Here is a 12,867-nt window from a genome sequence, read left to right as displayed (position 1 = left end):
TTACAAGTGTTAGAATATTATAAAGCAATGTTGAATTAAAAGTGTTTTATTTTATAGTGTTGAACTGAATGAAGTGCACACAATTATACATCTATTACATCTATTATAATGTCAATGCTTAGTATAAAACAGAAAACGTTTATCATAATGTATTACCATGAAATTCAAGGTGTTAAATAAATTTATATCGGTAAATACATTTATATCGGCATGAGAGCTGACACAGTAAATCACAGTATGTGCGATATCTAACAATAATTGGTATCTAATAGAGTTGTGTGTCTTAGTGGACTTTTGTTGATGCTTTACCCATTAAGTGTTTTTTAGTATTCTGCTCTGGCCTAAATACAATAATGAAACACTTAGGAGCAAAAATACAGAGAATCAGACCAAAGCTTGAAGCTAAAATGGCAAATATCTCCACAGCTACAGTAAATTTCCCTGGAGAGCTGACATAAGCTGGAACAAATGTGATCCAAACAGCACAGAATATGATCATACTGAATGTGATAAATTTAGCCTCATTGAAGTTATCAGGCAGCTTCCGGGCCAGAAAAGCTAAGATAAAGCAAAGGAAAGCTAGAAGGCCAATATAACCCAGTACAGCCCAGAAACCAATAGCTGATCCTAAACTGCATTCTAGAATTATCTTTTCTTTGTAGTGTTGCATATTATTGTAGGGAAAAGGTGGGGATATTGTTAACCAAAGCACACATATAAGAACCTGTACAAGAGTGAAACTAAAAACACTGAGTCTCTGTTGATGAGGCCCAAACCATTTCATAACATTACTTCCTGGAAGTGTAGCCTTGAAGGCCATTAATACCACTATTGTTTTCCCAAGAACGCAGGAGATACAGAGAACAAAAGTGATACCAAATGCTGTGTGACGCAGCATACAGGACCACTCAGTGGGCCGACCGATGAAAGTAAGTGAACAGAGGAAACACAGAGTCAATGAAAAGAGCAGCAGGAAGCTCAGCTCTGAGTTGTTGGCTCTTACTATAGGAGAAGCCCTGTTTTTGTATAACACCAAAGTAATGCTCAAAGCCACTAAAGAGCCTGAAATAGAGGAAGCAGCCAGTATAATCCCAAGGATTTCATTCCAGGATAGAAACTCCACCGGTTTAGGAAGACACTTGTTCTTCTCATTATTAGGCCAGTACTCAGGTAGGCATTTGTGACAATCTAAAGAATCTGTAAAATAAAAATAAATAAGATTACACTGTTTTGGAATGAACAACCCATATGGTCATTTTGTCCTGTAAATTATTTGTTAAAAATACATAAAAATGTAATCCAAACATACAATGACTTGAATAACCCTCTCTATGATGAGCATGTTCCTTAGAATAATTACAAATTATTAAAGGAGTCAAAAAACATATATATATATATATATATATATACAGTTGCAAGAAAAAGTATGTGAACCACTTAAAGAATCTGCGAAAATCTGAATAATTTTAACAAAATAAGAGAGATCATTCAAAATGCATGTTATTTTTTGTTTAGTACTGTCCTGAGTAAGATATTTTACATAAAAGATAAGATATAGTGGACAAGAAAAAAAAATAATCTAAATTTATTAAAATTACCCCGTTCAGAAGTATGCGAACCATAGGTTCTTAATACTGTGTGTGGTTACCTGGATGATGTATGACTGTTTTTTTTTTTTTTTTTTTTTTTTTTTTTTCCATTCACTGATATAAACATAATTTTGTTTGTTATTTGTATTATCTTTACCCAATTAATGTTATGTATTATCTAATAGCCTGCTTATAGTACCATGTGTTTTTTAAACACTGGAAATACACAACAGTCATGCCAATAAAGCTTTGATTATATGAGTTTATTTCTGTAGGTGCACTGGAATTTTACGGGAGGTTCACTTTAGGGGAATTTAACATATTCCATTTTATTTAGGTTTAATAGGAATAATAATAATAATAATAATAATAATAATAATAATAATAATAATAATTGTACGATCAGTGAATGGATTTAAAAGGCTGTGAGATGGGATAGATAAAAATGTTTTCTTGTAGGCCTAAATTATTTTATGTTACATATTATTTTATCATTTATTGATAATAACAAACTTCATTTGAATGCTGTCTATAGGCAGCATTGCGTATAATACAATAGGCTATAATATATTAAAATAATAATTTTTTAATTCCACCCTTATTTTGTCATTCTTACTTAGAAATAAATATTATTATAGGCTTATCCATTTCTGATAATTCCAGGTTGCTATGGTCACGCAGGTTGTTTACACATTTAACTCGTGGCCATGAGAAATAGATATCGTTCCCTCAACATGAAGTCATGACTACGAGAAAAATCTTAGAAAAAATTATTAAATGCTATACATTATAAATAAATAAAAATGTATAAGTCAATAAAAATAATCTTAATGATGTTTATAAATTATTAATTCATGATATTACTTTTTTTTTTAAAAACACTACCTTGAGAAATATATTTTACATTTTTTAAAATAAAGATTATGTACAATCACATTTATTAAATCACATGTGTGTAAGGTGTAAAGGAAATATCATTACTTTTTTATTGTTGTTTCATTTTTTCCCCTTAAAAATAAATACAAATATTAAAATAAAAATATGGTTTAAAATTATTTGATAACACTATGTTTTTCAGTGCCCTTGTTATGCATGTTCTACTTACCGTAGAAATAACGGTAAAGTATGAATAATTACAAGCACCTAAACCAAATACTAACCTTTACTATAGTATGTATGTTGTTAATTAATATCACATTAATATCACTTAGCTTATAATTGTATAAAAACACTGTAACAAGGACACAAATAATAAAAGCAAATATTTCTAAGAACTTTACATGTCTTTCAAGCTAGATCTTTAAAATATTTTAAAACAGACTCTCATATAGCATTGACCCAGTAGTATGTATGATTAATTCAAGAATGTCCAGTAAAAAGAACCTGTCTCATTGCTGATCTCTCCATCTGCACAGTTAATGCAGTCATAGCAGCAGACAGGCCTTCCCTTATTCACAGCCTTCCTAGTACCTGGAGGACAGCTCTCACTGCACACAGACACAGGCACCTGCAGGTGACAGGAACACAGAGCATCAAGGTCAAAAATTAACCAAGGAAGGCTACTGCAAATTATTTAAAATTATTTATAAATATTTATAATGTAATTCAGGGATGGTAAACTTCAGTCTTGGATGGTCACTGTACTGCAGAGTTTAGCTGCAACACCAATACAAAGCTCACCTGCATATAGCTTTCTAATAATCCTGAAGACATTGCTTAGCTTCAGGTGTGTTTGATTAGGGTCGGATCTAAACTCTGCAGGACAGTAGCCCTTCAGGACCGAAGCTGCCCATCCTTGATGTAATTATAGACATCACATTGCAGCTATACCTTTTCACTGCCATCATACCAAATGATAGTTCTGCTTAGACTGAATTCTTGGCCTTTAGGCTGGGATGCATCATATTGACCCACTGTCACAAAATCAACTGAACCATCTCCCTGAAGCTGCCAATTCACAAGTTCATAGGTGGCCACAGGGTCTCCATTGGAATCAAACGAAACAGAATAATTATTTTTGGTGAAGTTCACTTGTTTGAGCTGATCAAAAACCTGCATGATGTGCATAAAAAACTCGTTGTAATTTGCTGATAATCAGTAGGCCTACTGAAATATTGGGTGTGGTTATATAGCCTAGATATTGTATAGCAGGCCTACATGTATTGTAATATTTAGTTCAGTTGTTCCAAGATGAGAAAACTTACCCTATGGGGCTCAATTTTGATGTTTTTGCTACATCGTTTTTCGTTACAGACAATGCCATTGAGGGCATGAGCTATAGCATATGTGGCTTTGTACACCATGTTAGTGATCCGCAACTGGGACGTGTCTGTGTACGGGTTGTGTAATGCGCGCAGATCCTCTGTGCCATTACATGCAGGCATAGCAGTAGAAGAACCTGTCTGCTGTTTTAGACTACAGCTGAATGAGCTTTCCCAGAATTCTGTCAGCAATGGAGATTTCAGCACCTTCGCTGGAGACAGGTCAAGTAGAAAGTTACGAAAACCCGGGATAACAGACCGCGGGATTGCAAAGCCCACGGCACCGATACACAAATTAAACCGCAGCATTTGTGGGTCTGTAACCCACGCCTCGCTGCCAATCCACTGCATTGGAGGAGGAGGCTGCTGACTCAGCTCTTCTAGGAGAAATCTCATATCACCAACGGACATGAAGGCAACTATTACACGAGCTGTTGACCTACGAATGACATCAGCGACTCTTTTCAGTTTACTGCGCGGCTGGGTCCTGTAATAGGCCTCAGAATACTCTACACAGATTCCTTCCTCCTCCGCAGCCTTCAGGAATGATGCCATGCCATTGTTCCCGTAGTCTGAATCACTGCGCACAGCCCCAATCCACGTCCATCCGAAGCGCTTGACCATCCGTGCAAGTGCGGCTGCTTGATGGTGATCGCTGGGAATGGTCCTGAAGAAAGTAGGATGCTGCCGCTTGTCACTGAGACACGCACACGTTGCATAATGACTCACCTAGAGAGCACCGTTAAGAGGGGAAAAAAAAGCTATTTTTTTCTTTAACATGAAAGGACATTTAAAATAATTTCATTACTCGAATCCCATACTTTACAATCACATTAACATGTGTACTATCTGCAGTGACACAAATGTCATATGTGTCCGATGTTACAAGTATTTTCACATTGTCACAGTGCCAACATTTCAAGAACAAGATCAAGAAATAGCAATATAGAGCACGCACCTGTGGAATTCCAAAAGAACCGAAAAGTCTTGAAGTGCTTATAGCCGCAGTGGAACCAGATTCTCCAACTAGTGCGAGAACTGCAGCAGATTTTGCACAGGAATCAGTGTCGTTAAATACCAGATCTAGCCCGTTGGCTAGTTGAAATGCTACTTTCATTACCATTGGCACAGAGGCACAAGAGTCATATATATGGTACCCTAATGTGATGCCCGGTAAGAGATCAGAGCTGTTGTTAATCTCTTTGATGGCGAACTGTAAGACACGAGCAAAACGCAGTGCCCTAAAGTCCATGCTGTTGAAAAACACAAATGAAAAACTATATTATAATAAATAGTAATTAAATATGCACCTTAGTGAAAGTTTTGCTTGTATAATTCTCATTAACACAGTTTACATAAAGAAAAAAGACAATTATGAACATAATTTCAGCACAATTAATTGAGCCCATTCAACCCTGTTCAGTTAAGGATTGTATTTAGCTTTGTCAAACTCTAACCTCCCAATGCACTCTAGTGGTTGTGGCCGTCTAGTATAGGTGTGCTTCTCTGTCCTCATATAGTAATGAATGGTGAAAGCCCCTCCAATAATAAAGTCTCCATCCTTAAAGAGAGCAGGGGGCTGAGGGTCACCTTGGAGGATACAGGTGCCTAAATTAACCCCACACACTGCAGGACAGAGCCTGGTAATACACACCACTGTCAATACAAGATTAACATGCATTTCTTCTGCTAGGCAAGCATCCACTCCAAATGTGAGGTCAGCATTAAGCCATGTTTTATATATCCACTAACCACTACTGTTGTATGTTGTAACTCCATGCAGGAAAGGGTGTGGTTACTATTTCATATCAGTCAATCATGGTGAGAGAATGTGTCTCATAAGTGTATCATTACATTTCAAAACACCAAAACCATGACTTGTCTTCTTTAAGGTCACCTGTCAACCCAAAACTAAATGTAATCAAGGTCAATATGTGCTTGGCTCACTGCAATTTGTAATTATACCAGTTTATACTTAAGAGATTTAATTTCAGTGAAAACTTCAGTGCCTTAAGGTGGGGTGAATTAAAACTCTGGCTCAATTTACCCCACAGCATTTGGCTCACTTTTTCCCCATAGCTGCCATTTTGAAAAAAAAAAAAAAAAAAACGCTAATATTTAGCTAAATGATTTGCATGGTTTTATACATTGCTATATCATCAAAATGCAATATATATTTAGACATGGACAAATTTGCTTTGATAAAACAGCCATTACACCTATTATGTTAAAATTTTACTTTGACAAATTTTTAAAGTAAATGGGTGCCTTAAGCCTCCCATGTGCGTCTCCTTTACATAGTCTGACAGAAATGATGGATGGTTCCAAAATATATGGTCACATTGCAATAAAAGTGTACGGTTACCGAGATACAGGGGTGGGTCATCTTACCCCACTCTCTCCTACTATTAATAGAATGGACGGTTAATTTAAATTTAGTTGCATACACTAGGCCTACTTATTGAATACAACAAACCCAACTTGTACTATCAGGTATAAACAACAGCAGTCAACTTGTGTTAGACTGAATACAGTCCGTGATACAACAACAACCATCCCAACATTCATTAGCTGTGTCCCAATTCGGCTGCATCCTTCAAAGGCCGCATTCGAAGGCTGACTGAATCCATCTCCTTAGGACTGTAACGTTTTAGCATCGAAATCACGATGTGCGCATCCGCGATAGTCACATCGCAGGATATGCAATGTCGAGTATAGGGATTGTTAATCCATACGGACCAGACACCACCACGGTTCAAATCGTTCAAATGATTCTATGATTAATTGCAAAGTTTGACCTTCATACAATGAAAGTTTATCATTCGTTTTCAAATGAGAAACGTATCGCGTGCGCACGATTACAACAACACGTTACAATTTCCGGTTTGTTTATACTAAAACCTATTTCATTTGTGCGTCATGAAGAAAGCAAGAGTACGCATGCACGTGAACTAGATCTATTTGCTCAAAATTATGACGAAAATGCGAGTATGGATGAATTAATAAAGATCTATGCTCAAAATTATGAAGAAAATGTGAGTATGGATGGATTAATAAAGATCTACTTGCTCAACATTATACAGAAAATGCGAGTATGGATGTGCATGCACTAATAAAGATCTATTTGCTTAAAATTATAAAGAAAATGCGAGTAACCTATGGATGAATTATTAATGATCTATTTGCTCAAAATTATAAAGAAAAAGAGTATGGACGCGCATGAATTAATAAAGATCTATTTGCTGAAAATTATAAAGAAGAAGATATGGACGCGCATGAATTATTAAAGATCTATTTGCTCAAAATTATGCAGAAAATGCGAGTAGCCTATATGGATGAATTAATAATGACCTATTTGCTCAAAATTATGCAGAAAATGCGAGTATGGATGTGCATGAATTAATGAAGATCTATTTGCTCAAAATTATAAAGAAAATGAGAGTATGGATGTGTATGAATTAATAACGTTTTGCTGAAATGTGGCTTTCGTAGGGCAGTTTATATCACGGCCTTATGTCTGCTTAAGCATTCTCTGTGACGGCCGGGAAACCGCGACATGAGTGGGCTGATGGCTGTGTGCATTGTTCTTTAAAAAAAAAGGCTGATACAGTAAAAAGTGCTCAAAATGTGGCTCTCGTTAGGGCAGTGCGTCATATTTAAAGGACTCATGTCCATTTTAACGAATTTAACTCTGTGGCATCCAAGAAATCGCGCTGGGAAATGGGCTCAGTGTGCATTGTCATAATGCCACGTTTAATGGTTCATGAAAAAAACATTGGTACGGTAAAAATGATAAAACTTTGTATTTCGTTAGGGCAGTAGACCATATTTATATTGTCCCATATAAAAATACTGGAACTGTAATACGTAGGCCTACTAAAATTTCGTATTTCACAAGATCAAACGCCCCTTTATTAAACCACTTTGTCGGATTTAACGCATCCTTACAGGTGGCAGAGAAATGCTTATTTTCTTCATTCAGTTCTAACAGCGCTCATTGCAAGCAGAGCCATAGACGTATTAAAGGACTTTAGATATAAAGGAAGGCACTTGTTTAAAAAAATTAAAACGAATAATTAGCTGGATTCATCCTAGACGAACTGGTCTAAGAAAGCCAGAATTTGAGCAAATACAGCTTTATTAGTTCATGTGCATCCATACTCTCGCTTTCTTCATAGGCAGTGACGCACAAATGAAATAGGTTATAGTATACACTAACCGGAAATTGTAACGCTTGCGCACGACATAAGTTACATGAAAGTTTCTCATGAGCACGCGATACATTTCTCTTGCGCACGCGAAACTCTGGGTGTGTCTCAATCAGCCCCCTTGCTCCCGAGCTCGTGAATCAGTATATCGTGTACACGAATTCGGGCACTGGTAAGGACAGTAAAGGACGCTGGTTCACTACACATTGGACACTTATGACTCTATTTCTGGCGACGTGACAACGTCCTCATTGTACAACATCACTACTGGTATTTATGAACAAAAGCAGAGCCGATATCTTTCTGACATTACTTGCAATGTTATTTAAAGTACATTATGATAAATTCTTTGCTTGTTACATATACGTGCAACATTTCAGCCGTAAATAAATTATATTAGCTAAATTATGTTCATTACCTATCTAGCGATGTATGGTTATGTTGAAATATAATGAAATAATAGTTTGTATTTTTAAAATCATCTAACACGCGTCGTTATGTGTAGTGAGTCGGCTCACCTGATTTAAGTTCTCCTGTCGGCGGCCGAACCACAGACAGTAGTGTTATTAAATGTGTTTCATGTCCTTTATTCATTATTTCTGTGTTATGATGAGTTTATTCCGTGCCCATTCACTGATAGTGTGAGGATGTATGTTGTCGTGAGTATGTTGAGTGAACTTAAAAGTACATACATGGCATGAATCAAATTGGAGTATTTACATTACCAGCACATAATTCAAAACTGTTTTGTGTGAGTGTGAGACCGTATGCATTTGTGTAGGCCTACATATTTGTATTCATCAGTGTTGAAATTGATTAACGTAAAAACGGTGAAGAAGCATCGCGTGTCCAGTTTATTCATTTAATATAATCATTTACAGTAGTATTACAATGTTGAACTCCATAATATCACCGGGATGATAATCCTCAATAAACGCGTTTTTCGAAGCTATGCAGAAGTGAAGTCCCGTCTCTTCACCTGCACAAAACACACCCAGGCACGGAAGATAGCGTCCTTTTCTTGTTAGTAAACCTCTGGACTCGATGTCCTGACAGGCTGGAGTTTGTGCAACCTCCACAAACACAATCATTTACCATGACGATGATAAATAGAATACAAAAACTACCGAAAACACACTGATTCACGACCGCTATACTGAATACCAACCTACTCTGCACCGAGTCAACACAGAGCTCGGCGAACGACTCCCCCTCGTGACGTAAAATGATGCGATGTTGAAAAAAAAGCGGTTTTTACAGAGACCGTCACTTTATCTACTAAATTCGTGGCCTTATGTCCTGCAAAACATTTTTAAATCCTGCAGTACCTTTAAAGAAAATAAATAATATAATTGTATATTCTAATAGTTACACTTTTAACTAAAAAGTTTAAACAATCTATTAATATGCACTGTGAATTAATTATGTATAAATAAAAATAAGCAATATTATAATATAATTGAGCGCAGAACGTGTGATGTATTACACATACACGAGTTGTGTATGACGTAAGCAGATGACTTAAGTGCAAAAACCGCGCTGAACACGAGACGAAAGAGCGATACAGAAGGGATTAAAAAGGTTTATATTGTTATAATTCATTTAATATGGTTATGAGTAACTTTATAGTACTTTATGGTTGATGATGATAAATCGTTCTCTGAATCTGAAAGCGGGTGTTTATCAAACTGTGAAACTCGGGATTTGGTGAGTTTAGTGATGGGCAGATGAAGCCTCATGAAGCACTGAGGCTTTCCCCTCATTGTTCCAGGAAAAGATTCAAAGCTTCGATAGTCTCGAAAACAGCGCCATCTGGTGTTTAGTAAAAATAAAACAGTCAAAACCCTGTGAAAGAAGCTTCGTCGGACGAAGCGAGACAGCAGCTACCACACTTTCCATAGATAGTTTCATGTTACGTGCTAATGGTGCGTTCACACCAGACGCGAATGAAGCGTTAAGCGCGAGTGATTTACATGTTAAGTCAATGCAAAGACGCGAATAGACATCCTGCGGCGCGATTCGCGCAAATGAGGCGGCGCGAATAGAGCGTTTCGGGCGTTTGACGCTCGTAACCCTAATTTTACTAATTACATAAAATTGTATATAATATAAATATATATGTATAAAATATTGAAGGTTTCAAAATTCTCCAATAATATTCTCACATTATTAAGTATCCAATGAGATCGCGCCTGACGTCACTAAATCTCCGCCGTCGCGCGATTATTATATCCTGCACGTTCGAAATCTTTTTCTTTTCTCTCTAACCTCTGATGCAAACGGACGCTTCTCGCTATCCCGGGAGATTCAGTGCCTCAAAGTCGGAGAAAAGTAATGTAAAGATGATTTCTAAGTCTCTAAATTATTTGTATGTTGATTATGTAGAGATTAGTGTGAAACAAGCAGAAGTGCGATGTTTACTCGTATGTCCGTGTCATTCCAAATGAATGTTAATGACGTGTTTTAGCATTAGCTTAAGCTAATGTGACGTGGTATACATGTATATCCCTAACAAAAAGGTTCAGAGAGAAGCAGATTGTGCGGAGAGTGTCACTTTGGAACGCGTATGCTCTGGAAATTTCCTGTTTGGCCGATGTACATGTGATGTACATGAGTTCCTTGGTGAGTTTAGGCCTTTCTTTATTTTTAATTCAGTACTTTACAAAGTCACATTGAGTGTTTCATCAAATGACTGTTTATTGGTGTAATATTGATGGTGATTATAGCCTTAAGTGTAAACTTAAAGCAGAAAAGATGCTGTATGTATGTTGTATGAAATGTTAAAGTGCAGTTTGTGTGTTAACTGAAAAGCAAGTGCACAAGGGTTAAATGAAATGCCTTTAATGGTAAGGGAAATAGTTCCACAAAGAGGAAATTTGTTATACAAATTGATGTAACAAGATACAAGTGGATATTATTTGTTGTTTTATTAGGAATTGGGTTCGAACTGAGTAATGTGTGCTTTTATAGCATCAGTTATTAATTGTTCTTGTGGCCTTGTGTGTTCAACTTCTTTGGTCGACCATGGCAAGGCCTGTTCTGAGTGGAACCTGTCCTGTTAAACCGCTGTATGGTCTTGGCCACCGTGCTGCAGCTCAGTTTCACCGTCTTGGCAATCTTCTTATAGCCTACACCATCTTTATATAGAGCAACAATTCTCAGAGAGTTCTTTGCCATGAGGTGCCATGTTGAACTTCCAGTGACCAGTATGAGGGGGTGAGAGCGATAACACCAAATTTAACACACCTGCTCCCCATTCACACCTGAGACCTTGTAACATTAACGAGTCACATGACACCGGGGAGAGAAAATAGCTAATTGGGCCTAATTTGGACATTTTCACTTAGGAGTTTACTCACTTTTGTGGCCAGCGGTTTAGACATTAATGGTTGTGTGTTATTTTGAGGGGACAGCAAATTTACACTGTTATACAAGCTGTACACTCACTACTTTACATTGTAGCAAAGTGTCATTTCTTCAGTGTTGTCACAAGAAAAGATATAATAAAATATTTACAAAAATGTGAGGGGTGTACTCACTTCTGTGAGATACTGTGTGTGTGTAAAATAAATTATATATATATTAGTGCCCTCCATAAGCATTGGAACAGTACAGACAAAATTACTCTGTTAGCTGTGGTGTCAAGACAACTATTAATATGATTAAAAGATTAATATGAGGCAGAAGTACAGAATGTCACATTTTATTATTGGCTGTTTCAACACAAAATGTTTTACCGACTACAATGTACAGCACTTTTAGAGTTTCATCCCTCTGCCTAATGTGAGCATAAGTATTGGGACAGTTTAACTTAAAGTAAATGTAAACGTGTAAAAGCTAATATTTAGTTGTAAATCCCTTGCAAGCAATCACAGGAGCGAGTCTGTGACCTATAGACATCTCCAGACTCTTGCTTTCACACTTTCACACAAATGCTTTTCCAGGCGTTTTCGACGGCTGCTTGTTTTGGGGAGTTTCTGCCTTTAGTCTCCTCTTCAGCTGGTGAAATGCTTGTTTGTGTATGTATATAATATACACATTAAATCAGTATTTTTTTTTTTTTTTCCCCCAAAGTTTAGAATGTCTTGTTGTTGTCTTGAGGTCTTTTGAAGTGTTCTGTTTTTGCAATAATGCAACAGAAGTTGCCACTAAAAGCCAAGACTTGATTGTAATCACATATTATTTCAATAATCCAAATGTATAAAAATAATTAACTTTAGAATAAGAAATTAACCGTAAAAAAGTAAAAAAAAAAAAAAAAAAAAAAAAAACCTGAAATAAGCAGATATGAACAGGAGTGAAGAGTGTGTGTGTGTGTGTGTGCTTTTTTTTTTTTTTTTACGATTTATGAGGACATTGGAAATTTGCATAATGACATTTGGTATTACACTGGTATTACGACATAAATATGTTTTATGGGGGCATTTCATGAGTCCTCATATTTAAAATAGCTTTAAAAACATAACAAACAATGTTTTATTAAAATTGTAAAAATGCAGAATGTTTTCTGTGATGGGTAGGTTTAGGAGTAGGGGTAGTGTAGGGGGATAGAATTTACAGTGTGTACAGTATAAAAACCATTACGCCTATGGAATGTCCTCACTAAGATAGCAAAACAAACCTGTGCGTGTGTAAATTAACAAACTAATTTCCATTCTGCACTGGCATTTAACAATGATATTTCAAAAACATAATGATAATGAACCCACAATGACGTATTCATTCCCAGGATAGTCCATGTGCCCACCTGTTCTATAGAAAAAAAATGGTGCACAGTCCTCATAATAAATTAGGGAATGGATAGAGCGA

General features: G+C 36.4%; 1 protein-coding gene across 1 annotated transcript; it reads right to left on the bottom strand.

Annotated features, from left to right (window-relative positions):
• Positions 1–205: 205 nt before the first annotated feature.
• On the bottom strand, positions 206–6,251 carry LOC127500299 (extracellular calcium-sensing receptor-like). Its single transcript, XM_051871390.1, has 6 exons — positions 5,308–6,251; positions 4,809–5,103; positions 3,794–4,579; positions 3,420–3,641; positions 2,973–3,096; positions 206–1,188 (listed from the first exon to the last, which is right to left on the bottom strand). The coding sequence occupies exons 1-6, from the start codon at positions 5,529–5,531 to the stop codon at positions 284–286; spliced, it is 2,556 nt and encodes an 851-aa protein (XP_051727350.1). The 5' UTR covers positions 5,532–6,251; the 3' UTR covers positions 206–283.
• Between the last annotated feature and the right edge of the window lie 6,616 nt (positions 6,252–12,867).

Source organism: Ctenopharyngodon idella, chromosome 18 (assembly GCF_019924925.1).
Source record: "Ctenopharyngodon idella isolate HZGC_01 chromosome 18, HZGC01, whole genome shotgun sequence".
NCBI classification, from domain to species: Eukaryota; Metazoa; Chordata; class Actinopteri; order Cypriniformes; family Xenocyprididae; genus Ctenopharyngodon; species Ctenopharyngodon idella.
The sequence above is the reverse complement of the archived record's forward strand: the minus strand, read 5'-3'. Positions and strand labels throughout refer to the sequence as shown.